The sequence below is a fragment of the Anoplophora glabripennis genome, unplaced genomic scaffold (genome assembly GCF_000390285.2).
Source record: "Anoplophora glabripennis isolate ALB-LARVAE unplaced genomic scaffold, Agla_2.0 scaffold631, whole genome shotgun sequence".
NCBI classification, from domain to species: domain Eukaryota; kingdom Metazoa; phylum Arthropoda; class Insecta; order Coleoptera; family Cerambycidae; genus Anoplophora; species Anoplophora glabripennis.
In genome coordinates, this window is record NW_019416724.1 from 13646 (window position 1) to 32590 (window position 18945).

Consider the following 18945-nt stretch of genomic DNA (forward strand, 5'->3'; position numbering starts at 1 on the left):
CCAGTCGGTATCTGTTTCGGGATGGATGTTTTACACAGGGTGTGGCGTTTATAATCTATAAAAATTAAACTACAGCTTCCTAACGATATTTGTAATGGAAAAGTCTTTATACGAAAAAGTTATATCTTCGCGTTTTTTTTTTTTGTAAATTAAAGTTAATTTAATCGACAAAAATGAAGGCCGACCCTGTGTTATTTATTAAAAACTTTGGAAATGTTTTTATGCGACCCGAGATGCAACCTTATAATTTAAGTCGGTATAATCTAATACTAGTAATACTAAAAAAAGGTTAGGTTACATTGTCAAAAAATTTGTGCAGTCGACTGATTTCACTTAATTATTAAATATTAAGCATCGTCCATCGACCCATCAGTGTTAAAAAGTGAAAGATTCCAGACTGTAATTTTTATAAAGAAGTAAAAAATAAGAATGTCCGGTCCTAGTGGGAATACAGTGTCCCCCTAAAGTTGTGCACAAATTCATTATTAGGTAAACAAAAGAAATTATTAAAAATTCCCGAAACAGGTCGATTTTTGAATTTAATTTACTATTTTTTCAAATAATAATTTAATATACAGGGTGACCTATGTTCGAGAAATGACGTCATCACAATTTTTTTTAAATGGAACACCCCACTTTTTTTTCCAATTTTGGGATTGCCTTAACTGAGCTGATTCCAAAAATATACCACAAGTTGCTTCTAATTGTTACAGGGAGGGCAACAAAACCCAAATTATTTACAAATACTAAATTTATTTACAAATAAATAAACGTACTAAAAATTGAATCAAATCGCCAGAAACACCTAAATTAAATGTTCAAATTGTTGACCATTTACTGCCAAACAATGGGCCAGACGGGAAGTAAATTCTTGCTGTACATTCCCAATGACTTCAGGCGGGATCGCTCGAACTTCTTGCCGAATTCGTTCCTTCAGATCGTTAATACTATTTGGTTTATTGACGTATATTTTGCTTTTTACATAACCCCCAAAAAAAAAGTCGAGCGGTGTTAAATCTGGTGATCTGGCGGGCCATTCCTTAGGTCCTCTTCTGCCAATACACCGATGAGGAAAGACATCATCTAAATAGCGGCGAACAGCGCTGGTATAGTGCGGTGGTGCACCATCTTGTTGAAACCAAATGGTTTCATTGGGCAAATCTGGATCTTCTTCATTTGGAAATAGAACACTCAAGGAAGGAACTGAATGGAACTGAAGAAATTCCAAATATCTTGCACCATCTAAATTTCCTTCAAAGAAATACGGCCCCAAAATTCGATTACCAACAATTCGGGCCCAAACATTGACCTTTTGGGGATGCTGAGTGTGTGCTTCCATCATCCAATGTGGATTGCGATCTGACCAGTACCGACAATTCTGTTTATTGACGGTGCCATTCAAATAAAAAGACGCCTCGTCGGAGAAAATTATGCGTTTCACAAAATCCGGATCTGCCTGACATTCTTCCATCATCATTTCGCAAAATTCTGTGCGTCTGTCGAAATCATTGTCACATAATTCTTGTACTAAGTGGACTTTGTAGGGATGATACTTGTTTCTGTGAAGAAATCTACTCGATGTACTTTCACTCATTCCTAAATTATCTGCTACGACTCTCAGACTGGATTGTGGGTTTTCATGAATGGTCAAAAGGGCTTGTAACTGCAATTTTTCATCTACAGTCGGTCAGCCAGATCTGGGCATATCTTTAATATGACCATGATTTCGAAACTTTGCTTCAGTTCGGCTAACCGTGGATCGATTTATTGGTGGACGATTGGGATGAATTTCATTAAACAAAACACAAACTTCCTCATGAGTTCGAATTCTATCACCATATCCGATCATCATAAGAATTTCAATCCATTCGGTTTCACTTAGAATCATGTTTTTTAATTAATTAAAAAATACTCAATATTTTAAGGAAGAATAATTCAATATGGATTTACTTGTACAATCTTAACAAACTATTTAAAAATGATTGCCTGCAAGAAATACACGAGCACGTTCTATCAGGCAGATAAATTTAAAAAAGCATCAAAGAAATTATAGCAAAAAATAATGACATTTTAAAATGATATGTTGTGATTTGATTCAATTTTTAGTACGTTTATTTATTTGTAAATAAATTTAGTATTTGTAAATAATTTGGGTATTGTTGCCCTCCCTGTAACAATTAGAAGCAACTTGTGGTATATTTTTGGAATCAGCTCAGTTAGGGCAATCCGAACATAGGTCACCCTGTATATTAAATTATTATTTGAAAAAATAGTAAATTAAATTCAAAAATCGACCTGTTTCGGGAATTTTTAATAATTTCTTTTGTTTACCTAATAATGAATTTGTGCACGACTTTAGGGGGACACTGTATAATAATAAGACGTACATTGGTTTGCTCCGCAATTAACTCCAAATCTTGGGCGATGGCGAGTAGATTAAGGTGTGAAATTTAACTGCAAGTGCGAGCAGGTCCGTTCTGGCCAGGTCAGGAACTCGGCAAAACCCGACTTATTTTGGAAGATAGGCCCCCAAACGACTAACAAGGCGCCAAATGTATAAGAATATTTTTTATAAATTCTTGAGATATAGCCACCGTAAATTGAAAAGAAAAATTAACGTAAAAATGAAAATTGAATCTTGTAGAAATGGGATTTTCCCAGGTCAAAAAAATAACACAAATTTTATTATTTTGCCCTATACCCCTATAAACAGTGTACATACAGGAAAGAAAGATATATAACTCCTTTATCTACTTATAAGCCGTGGGCCAGAAAAACGAGAGAAATTAATAGTAAGTCTTAACCTTATAATAACCGTTTACCCTATTATAGTCGTATAAGTTATGTGTTCGGAAGAAAAAATGAGAATATAAATAATAACCGAGAGCTTTAAAATTTTTGTTCAAACTATTATTGATTTTCTGTATTCTGTATCCTAGGTCGATAAGTTTATTACCTATATTAATATAATTTTAAAACCAATAATACTTTGGACGTAGCCTATAGAGCTATAGCATAAATAAAATCTGTGAAAACTTCATACCCCAGTCATTCTGTCCAAAAATAAACCGAAGAAAAGAAAGTGAACCGGGAAAGCCAAATTTTTTAAATGTTGTGGAGGGTGCTTAGAAAAGCTTAACTTGAGATTTGAGACCAAGATTTCCCATGTGCATTTTCCGCCATCTTGGAAAAAGGGGTGAATTTTTATTTTTGGTATCGGTTCCTCGTCGAGATAACAGAATTGTTGTTTTCTCCTTTTTTGTTCCTCTTTCGACTATCTATAATTTAAGTCTTATAAACTTTTCACCTATTATTGTTAGCTGTTGAAATATCGAACAAAATAGATAAAAATTCAAAGATTCGATCTGGTTTTTCGGGGTTTTCTCTTTTTCCTTAATACTTATCGAAAAAATGTATATTATCAAACTTGTAGAGGATATTCGTACGAATAATTTAATACTCTGCTCTTGTTCTTTCTCGAGGGTAATAATTGCGGGTTCTATCGTGTCGCGAAGTCGGCAAGTCCGTACGAAGTTTTTATTTTATAGCTTGGGCGGTTTTATAGGTATGTACGTTGTAATGGATTCGAAATAAAGAACTAACACAGTGAGATTACGTTTCACACATATGGAATTTATTATACAAGAATGTTTTCGTGTTGAAGAGCTATCTACGTCTTCCTTCTCTTCGACGGCCCTGGTTCACAGTCCTTCTGTTCAGGATACTTTTCGATACGTGGAGATTCTTCGACCATATTTTCTCCGACTGTTGAATCATCTTCGGAATCTAATTCGTTGTCACAGATCAGGACATCGACTTTGGCAACGTTGTTGCATGTTTGTCCACTGCAGTTCCGGCAAACGATTGAACATGCAATGCCAGCTCTTCTGCACCTACAAGCAGTTCCGCATTTTTCCTTGCATTTACAAGACATTAGCTTCAAAAGCTCGGGTGGCGCAGGTTCAACCGTATTAATAATCGGCTCTACATCATGGTCTGTTCCTCGCCAACCCCATCCCTCAGGATCCTTGTAAAACCCAAGTCAAGCTTGTACCTGATGGTACGCGCGGAATATGTGTTGTCGTGCTGCGCTTTTTGTTGGTGGGAGTGATAATGATAATAGATTGAATCTAGTTCTGGTAATAGAATTTGCGTAGCGTTGATATCGTAGCGCATTGAGGTTTTTGCTGTGCTTCTCACCGCCATATAGGGCAATGAGAAATCATTCTCTCGTGGATTTCAGAACCTCCGGATCGACGTGTTCTCGTTTGAATAATTCAATCGATGATAGAAGTTCCGTATGTTTTTCCAATATGCTGATGCATTTCGATTTCGATGCTGAACAAAGATGAGGTGGTATCGCAACCGCTGAATGCATGAATGAAAAATATGTTTTTGGATTTATTATGGTTCACACTACTCTCCAACGAGAGTAAAGTGTTCTTGGTGTATATCATTTTCCCGATTTTTGAAAGTATACGTTTCTTTTGTCCTTTGCTAGTCCAGTGAGCAAAATCAAGAGATCGATGTCTTCACCGACGATTTCAACCGAATCGTACTTTGATGCTTCTACAAGTGCGGTGGTTACGATCAGAGTGTCCGCATCTTCAAAGGCTTGTTCGACTCTGATTTCGGTTTGTACAAAATGAAGGCGGAGCATTTTTATAAAGTTGTCTTTGTTCTTGTTTTTTATTTATTTAGTTCGATAACTCAACAACTAACAATAATGTGTGAAAAGTTTATATAACCTAAATTGCAGATCGTCAAAAGAGGAACAAAAAACAACAAAACAACAATTCTGTGAATGAAGAATGATAATATCAAAAAAGTAACTCGAAAGAAGTGACCCTAAGTTGGCAAAATGCAAATAAGTTGCAAAATTACATGTTTTTTCACTTTTTTACTGTCCATGAAAATCCAGACGACATATTGGAAAATTAACTGTTTTATGTTGTAGGCAATTAAATTACCTACAATTTAAGGTACCTGAAGTCACTTTTCACCTACAGGTTCGGAAAGTACCGATGGTCCATCTGCCGTTACGTGAGAGCGATAAAGTAAGACATGAAATCCATGCGATAGAGAAGGATGGCTATAATGAAGGCGTCTCATAGTCACCGCCCGTTTCGCCCTTTCACAAATAAGATCCACTTCTTATTTGTGGAAGGGCGAAATGGGCGGTGACTATTAGACGCCTTCATTATAGCCATCTTTCTCTATCTATCTATCGTCATTCTCTATGACTTACTTTATCGCTCTCACGTAATGGCAGATGGACCATCGGTACTTTCCGACCCTGTATTTGTTAACTGTAAAATAAATGTCGAACACGGAAAAATCAGTTTTCGAAAATTGCGTATTATTATTGCAAAAAGCGATGGATGTTGATCAAATTTATAGAAAGGATGGTCAATCCTAGGGCCAACATGTGTGCCAAGATTTACAGATTTATTTGTAATATATTTTGATATAACGGACATTGATACAGTTCAAAATGCGTATAGGTATTTTAATTAAATCTTACTAAATAGGCCGTGAGAGGCCTATTTACTTATGGACAATGTTATATGGTAGGCCATGACAGTGACAGGTTGACAACAGGTTATTGTTTGACTGTCACGGCCTACCGTATAACACTGTCCATGAGTAATTAGGCCTCTCAGGCGATTTTTGATACCTACAGGAATTTTGGACTGTATCAATGTCAAATACGTATGTCAAAATATATTACAATTAAATCTGTAAATCCTTATGTAATTGGAAAAAGGGCAGAAATGACTGAGAGAGGTCTAACAAATACAAGATAACTTATATTCTTAATAAAAAACCTATTAAAAATATGGTTTTTAAAAAATTTAAAATTTCACATGATTTATTAAGTATTAACCAATATTAGCATGTACATAACTAATTTAGGTTTTAAAATAATTATTTTTACTAAACAATAATAAAAAATAAATAAAAATGCTGTCTGATTAATATGAAATATTTTTTTAAAATCGTTTCACAATTATGTGTTACTATTTTTTTAAGCAGTATTTGTATTTAATTTGTTGACTACTGTCACAGCGTACAGTAGATTTAGGATAATTATTAAGACAGATGTAAAGAAATACGGTTATTTATTTCTACTCTTTTTGCTTATTGAGCCACATATTAAATTAATCCAAATTAAATAAAATGGGAACAAAATTAAACCGTAAACAGTGTAAATTTAAACAGAATTCCATCATGTTCTAAACACTTGCGAGGGCCAACGGATGTTAGCCACCGCTGTTCTGTTGCAGTGCCGCGTTTAAAAACGGTTTGCCGATAGCTTCACATTTGGTATGAAACGGGAATGGCCAAATGTTACCACTGTTTCATTTGGTTACATTTTACGAGAGGGTGTTCGTATAGTGCCTTTGTGTGATGTAAGTGTATAATCTTATTTATTTCAGTGTTTATTGACTGTACAGTGTAATTTTGTGTTTTAATTTATATGATATTACGAAAAAGCATGTATTCGAATCAGGAACGAGTTAATACATAGGTAATCTTTTTTTATTTTTTTTAGTAATTTTCATACCCCGCCGCTGGACAAGTTAGTGTGACTTCAAACAACGGTGTGCGTTAGTCTCGGCACAAGCACAATTGGGAACTGGACTGTGTATTGTTGTCAAATCTCATAATTTAAAGGAAAGGTTATTAAAAGCAAATTTTCACACCACCCGTGTGATACGTGCGATACTGCTTCTTGGTGTTACTTTTCTTGAGTCACATAAACGAAAATTTAGTTCTTGTAAATAAGACATCATACTCTGACACATTACCTACTTAACAAGTGATCTAACAGAAAACTCAAGCAGTAGGTAATCATTAATGACAAATGAAATATATAAAAATAAGTAAATAATCTGTTCACTAATTTGATTTTTACAGCATATGACACTTGAAATTTTGTGGCTAATCTTCGAGTATATGTATCAGGATAGTCTTCCATGGAGTTCCAAAATTTCTGGTTCCAAATTTCTCATTCTCTGAGTTTATTCTAGTCGAACATTAGCGTATTGATCGGCTTCTGTTTTCAATGAACAATAAGTAGGCTCTAACCATATCAACTCTTTCTTGATTCGTATACAGGGTGATTCATTAACTTTGGGAAAGTCGAAAGCTGAAGATATTACACGTAAAATGGTGACCATTGGCGCAAAAATGCCTTATCCGAAAGTTGATAGTTTCGGAAATACAGGGTGTTGAAAGTAAAAATTTTAAATCGTTTTTTCGCGATTATTCTGAAAATACGAGGTACGTCCAGAAAGTAAGTTCCGTTTGGTAATAAAATTAAATTGTGTACAGATACAGAAAAATTATTTATTGCACAAAATTCTACAACTCTTAAACTACTTTTCCACATAACTGCCGAAATTTTGCAGGCATTTGTCATAGTGTGGCACAAGTTTTTGTATACTTTCTTCATAGAAGTTTGCCGCCTGTGTCTTCAACCAGTTGGAAACATTTTCTTTCAGCACTTCGTCATTGTTGAAGTGTTGACCGCCAAGGAAAGACTTGAGATGTAAGAACAGATGAAAGTCGCTAGGAGCGAGGTCAGGGCTGTATGGAGGATGGTCAAACACGTCCCAGCCAAATCCCTGTAGGAGGTTTTTCGTCACATTTGCAGTGTGTGGTCGTGCGTTGTCGTGAAGAAAAACAACACCTTTTGACAGCAATCCTCGGCGCTTATTCTGTATTACGCGGCGCAATTTCCTAAGTGTCTCGCAGTAAGCATCTGCTTTGATTGTTTGACCACGCGGTAAGAAATCAATGAGTAAGATGCCTTTCCAGTCCCAGAACACTGTGCACATCATTTTCCGAGGTGTCAAGATTTGTTTCGGCTTAACATTTGCTGGGGATGAAGTGTGCCTCCGTTCCATTGATTGCCGCTTACTTTCAGGGGTGTCGTAAGAAACCCAAGTTTTATCTCCTGTGACTATCTGTGTCAGAAATTCTTCGCCGCCTTCATCATAACGGGTCAAAAACTGATGTGCACTACCCACCCATCCGTTTTGTTTTGTGTTGCTCAGTAAGAATCTTTGGTATCCAACGTCGGCAAAGTTTACGAAATTTCAGTTTTTCGGTAACAATTTCATGAATTAGTGATCGTGATATTTGGGGAAATTCCATAGCGAGAGCACTAATTGTAAACCTGCGGTTTTCCCGGATCTTGTCATCAATCGCGTGAACCAGTTCTTCTGTAACCAAAGATGGACGCCCACTTCGTTCTTCATCGTGCACTTCACTACTCCTTCATTGAACTGTCGGACCCATCTTCTCACCATTGAATCACTCATCGCATTTTGTCCATAAACTTCGCAAATTTGCCGATAAATTTCAATTGGTTTCACTTTCCTAGCATTCAGAAAACGAATCACAGATCTGATTTCACAAGCGGCGGGATAAGGCATGTTTGCGCCAATGGCCACCATTTTACGTGTAGTATCTTCAGCTTTCAACTTTCCTATTGTTAATTAATCACCCTGTATATGCTTTTTCATAATGCATATCAAACTACTCTGTACCGTTACTAAATACTGAAATAAATAATTTTATAAGATTATACACCTGCACCATATAAAGGCTCCTTTCGTAAACCACCAAAGTCAAAAACTAAAATAAAAGTGTAATAAACCTATTTACCATCCCGTCATATCATATCAGGTGTGTGAAGACAATTTGCAGTTGCCACCTCTCAAAGGCGGTATTATTTCAGCAGCATAGCTGTGACTAAACTCCGTTCCCTTCGAAAGCGTTCACAACTTGATGGAATTTTGCTTAAATATAAACTGTGATAGTGACAGTAGCAAACTAACAAATGTTACTTCAAGGGTATAATCTAGAACCCAAATGGTGTCGATTTAACCAAAGCTTAAATGAAAAATGTCACTAAAAATATTCCAGGGTGTTAGTTTCTTTTTTTATTTCTGGTTTTCTCCTTAACTCCGAACCCAGTTAACCGATTTGAGTAAAATTTGCTGTTGCCTAGTTTCTCTTCCTGAAGTAAGTATGCAGTGATTATGTTCCTATTAGGTTAAATTATACAGAGTGTTCATTTTACTACAACCCTTTGTGAATATTCTTCTGTAATTTTTTTATAGTTTAAATTTTTACACGCTACTATCAGAAATAGGTAGATAATCTATACAAAAAATGTATACCTATCAAAAGTCGAAATTATGCTCGGTTATGAAGATATTTAGACCAGTGCTTAAGCCTTCAAAAATGGTAAAAAGTGAAAAAAAATTATAGTAGGATGAAACCCATTGGAAAAGGAAGAAAATATAACAGAAATGAAAAGAAAAATAATTTACGGGCGATCTGAGGTCGGGAAGGGGAAGGGGGTGAGTTTTTAAGGGTAAAAAAACGGTTTATCTTGATTTCCGGAAAAACTACAAATCTTATGGAAAAAAGTTAAATGGCAAAGTTGTAGATAATAAAAAGATCTACAACTTTTGTATTTCGCCATTTTTCGGCGATTTTCCCGAGAAAAATGTGATCCCTGTTATGTAACTGGAGAAATCGTTCGCAAAATGTTAATCTCAGCGCCCAGTCTGGTTTAAGCAAATTTTATACAGGGTGAAAATGGAAACATTGAAACTGCTGCGTGTGGAGTATAGTTGAAACAGTTTTACTGCCAACTCCTGTAATTGCTGACAAACGACGAATAGTAATTTCGGGATTTTCTTCTACTCTTTTTAGAATTTGTGCTTCATCTTGTACCCTTCTTTGAACGTACCTTCCATTTCGTGAATTAGACCCAAAATTTTCCAGTTTCTCCTAATCTGATGAATAAAGAAGTAAATAACGTATGAAAAGGCTGTCTGTGATTCGGATATATTTCTTCATAATGTTCTCTTAGCAGCGCGTCCACTAAAATGTTCCTGTACATATACCACTATCATGTCTCTCATTTTATAATTCGTAAATTCATTCCGACGAGGCAATTTTGCAAAATACAAACTATACGAAAATACGAAATTGTCATGTTGTTATGGATACGTAGTTATTCCCAAAAAGTATGGGGTAAGTTTTAATAAATATTTTCTGTAATATCTTCATAACCGAGCGTAATTTCGACTTTTTATGTATACATTTTTTGTGCAGAATAAAATTCTCTACCTATATCTGACAGTTGCGTGTAAATTTAAAACGTAATTTAAACGTACAAAAAAGTCACAGGAGAATATTCGCAAAGGGTTGTAGTAAAATGAACGCCCTGTGTTATTTAAACTAATACGAACATAATCACTGCATACTTCATGAAGAGAAATTAAGCAACAGCAAATTTTGCTCAAATCAGGTAACTGGGTTCGAAGAGAAAACAAGAAATAAAAAAAGAACCCTGTAACTTTTTTTTTAGACATTTTTCGTTTAAGCAAGTTTTATTAACCATTTGGGTTCTAGATTATACCCTTGAAGTATGCAACGTTCATTAGGTGACATTCTGTACAGTTAGATCCTTTTGTGTTTTTGCTTGATACAATGGAACTTAAAAATCATAACATTGTTATTACTATTGTTATGTACTTACTTGATTTCCCTTAACTTTTATAAGTTCTTTACACCTATCGACAATATAAAAGTAACCATCTTCATCATAATATGCTACGTCGCCAGTATGTAGCCAGCCATCTTTATCGATTGTTTCTGCTGTTGCCTGCTCATTATTTAAGTATCCCATCATTAACTGCAAATAAATTTTCATATTAAATTAAGGTTTATTGTAAGATACATTTTGACAAAAATTTAATTAGAATGAGATGAAAAATTAGAAGCAATTCTTTCCACAGAAATTATTATCTCAAAACGTCCATTATCATCACCACTAATTGTGAAAAGATGCTATCTTTATTGTCGTCGTATTAATCATAGGTCGCAATATTTTTTAATTAGATCCAAGGATTAGCCTAGTTAAAAGAGCATAGCATTATGTATGTATTCAGCAGGCCCCATTTACACTCAGGATCGATCTACAGTGGTAAGCATATTGGTATTAGTGTCTCAAGTTAATGATCTTGTATTTTGAGACACTTAGAAACAGCATCTTCTCTTCGACACAAGGTTTAGCAACAACAATTTAAACCTCTAGGACAAACTGTATTGCTGGTCAGAAAATGTCATAATTTTCGCTATCCACCAATTAAATATTAGCACCCAGAAAAAATATAATTATGGTTATATTCTCAACCATCATCATTATTAGTCCAGGGAACGAAGAGAGAAATAGGGTAAAACCTCCGAATACGTTCGGATAGATGTGATTTTTATGAAAATTTGGAATTAAGCTTATTTCACCCTGTAGATGAAAAGTTATATAATATGCTTGATATGCGCTTCTTATTTTCAGGGGATGAAAACCACCCCTTATGCTAAAAAGCTGAATAAATAGGTTATAAAAATAGGTGTTATATCTTAATATACATATAGAATAAATATTGTTTTATATTGTGAGTCATGTACGTTATTTTTATAAAGATCCTTAAAAACCACCCTTAATGAAAAAAATATAAAATTAATAGTTTCTTTGATCTTAAAATATTTTTATAGCGCATATATTAGGTATAGATAGAAATCTTTTCAATAGTTTATGGTATAAATAATTTATTATATTTCAACCAAACTACCCTCAATAACAAAATATTAAAAAAAAATAGTTTTTAACAGTTTGAAATGATTTGATAGTACAAACAGGATAAATTAAATTGTTTTATCTGTTTATAATACAATAATCCAAAAAAGAATGCAAAATAATTTTTTTTCGTAATAACTTTCTTGCTAGTTACTTTCAAAAAACATATCAAAAGTTGACCTACGATATACAGGGGGCAAAGAAAATCGTGCCAAACCTGATAATTTAAAATGTAAAAAATCTCGACTTTTTCAAATAGAACACTCTGTGTTTTATGATGTCATTAGATGCATTTCTGTAGACTCTACAATTTTTTAATAGCTTTCCCTATACCTTAGTTGCGTAGTTTTTGTAAAAAAACCATTTTTATGTAAAACACCGGATTTGCGCCCGTTCCTTTGTGGGGAAAAATAATGTAAGGGTATTTATTTTTATTAAATTTATTAGTTGTGTAGCTACACTATTTAAAATAAAAATTAATAACTGAAAAATTTAGATATTTGAGTTTAATAAATAAGTCTTTATGGAAAGTTACCATTTATTTGTAAATAAAATAAAAAAACCATAACATCGCTACAAGTGATTAAGAATTAGCAAAATATGGGAAATATTTGCCAGCAGCACATATTTACAAAGCAAATAATCCAAATTTACAGAGATTCCCACTATTTTGAAAATGTGAAGGAAAGATTTGAATGAACAGCAAATGCGAATTATGAGAAAACTACCAGAAGACATGAAAATAACAACGATAATATTTAGTTTAAAGTTGTGGCGTCTGCTGTTGAAAATCCAAATATTAGTGCCAGGAAATGTAACCTTGGAGTTTTCAAAAGTTTAACAAATAAAATATTGAAGAAGTTTTATAAGTATCATATTGAAAATCAAGCACTGTTACCGTAGTTAAGAAAGTTATTAGTGAAATTGGAGATTAGCTAACTTAAAATAAATGTTCAAACTGTCCACCGTTGTTTTCTACACAAAGCATTAATCTACGATGAAAATGAATGTGGATATTTCTTAACATTTGAGGCGTTATAGTTAGAAACTCGTTTTGAATCTTTTCTTTTAAGTCTTGAATACCCGTTGGTGGTACTTCGTATACTTGCTCCTTGATATAACCCCACAAGAAAAAGTCCAGACTATTTAAGTCAGGCGAACTGGACCACCACGACCTAACCACCGGTTTGGATATACGTGATTTAGGTGTTCTCTAACCTGAAAGATAAATAGGTAATAGGAAAAGTATAATAACAATAAAATAATCATATTACATCCAAAGGAACGGGCGCAAATCCGGTATTGTACATAAAAATGTTTTTTATTTTTTGCAAAAACTACGCAACTTAGGTATAGAGAAAGCTATTAAAAAATTGTAGAGTATACTGAAAGGCATCTAATGAAATCATAAAACACAGGGTGCTCTATTTGAAAGAGTCGAGATTTTTCAAATTTTAAATTATCAGGTTTGGCACGATTTTTTTTGCCCCCTGTATATCGCAGGTCAACTTTTGATACGTTTTTTGAAAGAGCCATCTTCACTCTACGGTTCCTGAAAAAAAAATAATAATAATTTCTCGCTGTCATACAATAATAATTATGTCAACTACTAGAAGTGACGAAACATAAGAAACAAAAATGAAAAGTCGATTATCTCGAAAACTGTCAATATTTTAATAGGGATAAGTCCCGTTAATTTTTCACGTAGAATTCGATAATGCCATAAAAAAAGTTTCCATTTAATTTTTTAAAATTAAGTTGGTACCTACCCAGGAACAACTAAACACCCTGTATATGCACATATATTTTCATTTTGTGCAGCTCAGGAAAGTAGGCAACTCTATAGAAAAAAAATAAAGTTATATCTTTTATTAACCTAGATATTGGACTTACGCGCACTAGGTGGATACGGTGTATATTATTTTATTATGTAGGTATAAATGCTTCAAAGTTATGGATAACCAAAATATTGATATGCTCCGAAAATTGAAGCGGTAAGGTACCGTTGGCTTTTTAACGATAACTTCCTTAATTTTAAAGCTATTAAGACGACTCAAAAACGATTTTACGGAAAATTTAAAATTGAATATTTTTTAACGCGTTATTTTTGAGATTTTTGAAGTAAAATGGTTTGAAAAACACGACCTTCGCACTCAACTGCAAACTTCTAGCAGCGACACCTCTGTTAATTTTTATCCTACACAAATAAAAAAAAACAACAAAGTATTCTGTGAAAAAAAATCGAAACTTTTGTACCCTTGAATATTCTTCATATCTTTTTTATTTTTAATTTTAAAATATGTTATTTTTTTGCAATTAAAAAATTTTTTCAATCAAAACGTTATAAAATATGCATTCTAAGCCGCTTAAATTTGTATAATATATTGTTACTACATAAAAAATGTAAATTGTAGAAGGATTACCTTTAATTTTAAATCTCGTGAAAAATTCATCAGTTTTGTTCTGATTCTTTTTTCCGAAAACAGTTTTATTTTGATCATAACTCTGTTAATTTTTATGCTAATGACTTAAAGTCCAGTTCATTTTAAAGATTTTTTAAAGTACTTTAAAAATGTTCTATACATTTTTTTTGAAAAATAGAATTTTTTTAGTTATTTTACGTTAAATGTCTCCAATTTAGTTTCTGATATATATTAGCTTCAACCAGCCGTATCTCAGCACCTATTGCACCTACATAAATGAAAAAACACTCGATCTTTTCCTTTTTCTATAAGCTTCATTTTCTTGGTGATGGTTTTTCATAGAATGTCTATTTTACGAGTTATTCGAGAAAAACTACTAAAAACGCCTTTTTTAATAAAAAATTTACATTTTCAATCACCAATAACTCGGAAAATATTGACTTATCGAAAAATGTTCATAAGATACTTTTTGCTTAAAATTGATTGCTTTATCGATGTCCTGGTTATTTTCAAAGTTTTATTTTTCACCTCCTAGAAGGAGTGGCTTCCACCCCTTGAGTAAAAGCGCTCATCGGCACTATATAACTTTTGTTTCTTGAGCTATTTTTTACTTACAATCCAAATTTCACGTCAATCGGTTCTATCCGAAAGAATTCTGAGGGGAAACCCTTGGTTCCCTGGACTGCTAACACATAGAAACTGCTAACTATTTATTCATTCCTTATTATTGCAGCTTTTAGCCACCGTTCTAGCTACTTGAGTAGTGTTGTCAACAGTAATTCAATGTTAGTACCAATAGGAAAATAATCATACATGTTCCTCCTTTAGCCTTCACTCTTCCCCAAAAACTGTTTTCCTTCAATAATGAACATACGAATTTATTCACTTTTTTCCACATCCATCTTTTTGTCTTTAGTGCAACGGCTACGAGAATCGTTGCTACTATCACCAATACTACAAACCTTTCATTTTTGATCATGTGGGATTGAGAATCCGTCACCGAATTATAGGTACCACAAAAATGAATGAAAATTAAGGGCAGAACTACTTACCTGCGGGCCTCTTACTAGAAGTTCTCCTGATTGATGTGTTCCCAAAGATTCGCCAGATGTCAAACTAACAATCTTTGCCTCCGTTTCCGGATAAAGAATTCCTATTGTACCTATTTTGGATGGAGGAGTAAGTCTTGGCATACACATTGTGACTGGTGCACTTTCTGTCATTCCATAACCTGTAAATCAGAAGAATTAAATGAATATGATTTTGCCTTTAAGGGGGTGTTTTCCATGAAAACTAGGGAAGAGCTGCTTATCTTACAATTTATATATATATATATATATATAGATATATGTATAATAACAATAAGTGACGATAAAATTCTTTCCAACCCCGGCCAGGCCAGGGGTGAAAAAAATTAAGTAGAATTTTTCAAGACAACTCGAAAAGAGTAAGCGGTAGAAAAAGAAGTTTCTTATAAAATTTATAGAGCATAAAATTGTAGATAAAAATGGATTATTGACTTTTTTTCTTTTACTATTAAAATTAACAGAGTTAGAGGGGCTACATCTTTAAGTAATNTATTAAAAACTTTGGAAATGTTTTTATGCGACCCGAGATGCAACCTTATAATTTAAGTTGGTATAATCTAATACTAGTAATACTAAAAGGTTAGGTTACATTGTCAAAAAATTTGTGCAGTCAACTGATTTTGTATTTGTATTGAATTCATTATTCACTTAATTATTAAATATTAAGCATCGTCCATCTACCCATCAGTGTTAAAAAGTGAAAGATTCCAGGCAACAGTTTTATTTTGTAGTTCCACGATAGTGACAGTGTAATTTTTATAAAGTAAAAAATAAGAATAACGTACCGATTACATTAAAAACGAGATTCTTATTTCTTACTTTGCTTAATTTTTTAGTTTGTGCACAAACTAGTTTTATAATGAACCGAGAAAACAATGCATTTACTATTTTTGAACGTGTCGATATGGGGTCCCAAAAATTGAGAAGCATCTTTCTATCTTTCAACAACGATTTGTTTACGCGGCTGGTCTACAGCACGTAACTCATCGTACAGCACACGGACATTACCGTTCCAGAGAAAATATTTTAATCTATAATTGAACTTTAATTTACGAAAAAAAAAACGCAAAAATAGAACTTTTTCGTATAAGACAAATCGTATTACAAATATCGTTAGGAGGCTGTAGTTTAATTTTTATAGATTATACACGCGACACCCCGTATAGGATTGGTGTTTAGCTTTACTCTGTGTTGGCATTATTACTTGTAAATCTATTATTGAACTGATTTATTTCAACCCTAAACGCGTTACTTACTAGGTCTGTTCCAACAAGAGTCAGGGATTGGTTCCGAACCGTCAGAAATGTGCATCCAACTAATTCTTGCGATATATTCACTGAAGACACATTTAAAACTTAGCTAGCCAAACATTTCAAACGGTTCGGAACCAATCCCTGACTCTTGTTGGAACAGACCTACTATAATTATATATTTTGAACGCACTTGCCTTGTCTTATTAGAACATCTGGCTTATCTATCTTCTCTCTGAATTTTTGCAATAACCCCTCAGTTAACGGGGCTGCCCCAGATTGAATACCTTCAACAGAAGATAAATGTTCGGCAGTAATTGCAGGATGCGTTGCTAAAAACAGAAGCAGAGATGGCACGACGAAAAGGAATGTTGGTCGATACGTTATTAATGCCTTAATGTAATCTTCAGGAGTGAACCTCGGTATGGTAATGAGGTGAGATCCGTCCCTCAGACAAATGTTCATTATACCATTGAATCCAAAGATGTGAAAGAACGGAAGGACAGTGAGGATTTTGTGGGGGGCACCATCTATTAAATAATAAGATAAATAATTGTTAAAAATCGGTTCTTATGTTAGTTTTGAGGTTAATAATAATACTATCTAAATAATTTTTATTTAATCCATTCCTTTAACAAATTAATAAAACCCTCAAATTAATTAATGCCAACATTCTGCGTTTTGTGTTGTATTTTTGTGATTAAAATAAATAGTGACCCTACGGCGATTGCACTTAACCCACCACTGAACGAAGTAAATCACTGTCAGTGTTGCCAACTACAAAGAGTGAAAATAATAAGAGAGCGGCATACAAAATATTTAGTAGCGACGACATTAATCTCTCAGTATAACATTTTTTGCAGTACATTTTTTTGCAAATATAAGTTCACAAATAAAATAGTTATTTATATAACAAAAAATGCAGAAAAATGGGGAGTGCCCTACATTTTTTAACGGATGGCGGATTGCAATTTTCACCAATTAGTTTTTCTTCAGAATCGTCCGAAAATGTCAACATTTTCGCACTTTATTCATCGATTGTAATTCTAAAAGATAATAATTGACTGAAATAGTTACCTTTAGCACTAGGATCTATCAAAGCGGGATGGTTTCCTTGGACGAGATTAGCGACAAGGTTGTAGTGAGACAACATAACTCCTTTAGGGAGGCCTGTGGTACCGCTAGAATATGGAAGGAGAGCCAATTCTCTTGGATTAATACCCGGAAGTTCACTTTCATGTCCTGCTGTAGAGTAAAAAACCAATTCAGTAAATTGTTTAATATCATACATTTACTTATTCAATAAAACTGAAGTTTATATTAAATAATTTCTTATTACCTTTATTTCTACCACGGCAAAATAAATAATCTTACTAATCTTTTATCCTGTCATCAGCAGATTTTTTAAAAACAATTGAAATATACTTTTTTCGAAAAAACTCGGGATGGGTTGTGGTAGTTTTAAATTGGCGCTCGAGATTTTTAAGAATTATTCTCTTTTGTTCTTTTTTATACAAAGACTATACTATACGTATTAAAAAAGTTTGTTTTAATAAAAGAAAACTGGTATCAGATTGGAAGAAAGGTATTATTCGTATTTCAAAAAGAATATCTTTCATACAATTTATTCATAAAGGATCAGAACATTCTTATTGACTTAAATAAAAAAAAAAAACAACTAGAAATCCAAAATATAAAATTATTAAGTAGATATATCTAATTTTTTATTAATCCATCTTGTGTGCCAATATCTAAATTCCAACCATACGAATAAAATCATTGAATTTAATGATTTGCATAGATTGTCTGTCTGTCCTATAGGTGTAAAAATAATAAAAAAAATTACAGTAGAAACATTAAAAGAGTAAAAAACAACAATGGATGGACAATAAAACAAAAACATGCATAATAATGCATCATAATAACTACGACTGCGAAGTAAATATTCGAAGATTTTACTGATATTACATAAAATAGAAATTGGGCGAAATTTTATATATCCTGTTCATTTCCTTTTTTATAGATGGGTCAAACTTTTGAATAGTTCCAGGTAGGTATCTGGAAAAGTACCTGCACATTCTTACACACAAATTAACTAAAAAAGTAAGTAGATATGCTAATACACTAGCACACTCTTTTAAAATAAAACTTGGCACACCATCTGACCTTGTTGTCATTTTAGGTTTAATACGTTTAAAAGCGCCAAAAGCGGTAAGAACTTGCGAAAGCTCGACCTATGCGAGTTATTCGCTTAGCTAAACGATAAATAAAAACAAAATTGATTACGTTGATTGCCTCGCATGTTGCGTTTAACATAAATAAAACCAGAAACGCTAAATTGTACGCGAGAGCAATTTTAATCGGAAATTGTACGGACTGCAATAAGTGTAATAAGAATATACAGTATGAGTGCTGCATACATAAATTGATGATGATACATGAGATATAATATATATTATATTCCAGCAATATGCCATTAAACAAACTAGAGAACCCCAAGTTCCGTAACTCCGTAAATT

General features: G+C 33.3%; 1 protein-coding gene across 4 annotated transcripts in view; it reads right to left on the bottom strand.

The window, feature by feature from the left end:
• Positions 1 to 18945, bottom strand: part of LOC108911944 (probable 4-coumarate--CoA ligase 3) — a 51599-nt gene that overhangs the window by 11904 nt on the left and 20750 nt on the right. For 3 of the 4 annotated variants that reach the window (XM_018717026.1, XM_018717028.1, XM_018717027.1), the window contains 4 exons: positions 17504 to 17671; positions 16624 to 16956; positions 15141 to 15319; positions 10568 to 10723 (listed from right to left, as the gene is read on the bottom strand). In XM_018717026.1, the coding sequence (XP_018572542.1) occupies positions 10568 to 10723; positions 15141 to 15319; positions 16624 to 16956; positions 17504 to 17671 (836 nt within the window). The remainder of the gene's footprint in view (positions 1 to 10567; positions 10724 to 15140; positions 15320 to 16623; positions 16957 to 17503; positions 17672 to 18945) is intronic. The other variant, XM_018717029.1, reaches the window with a different exon arrangement.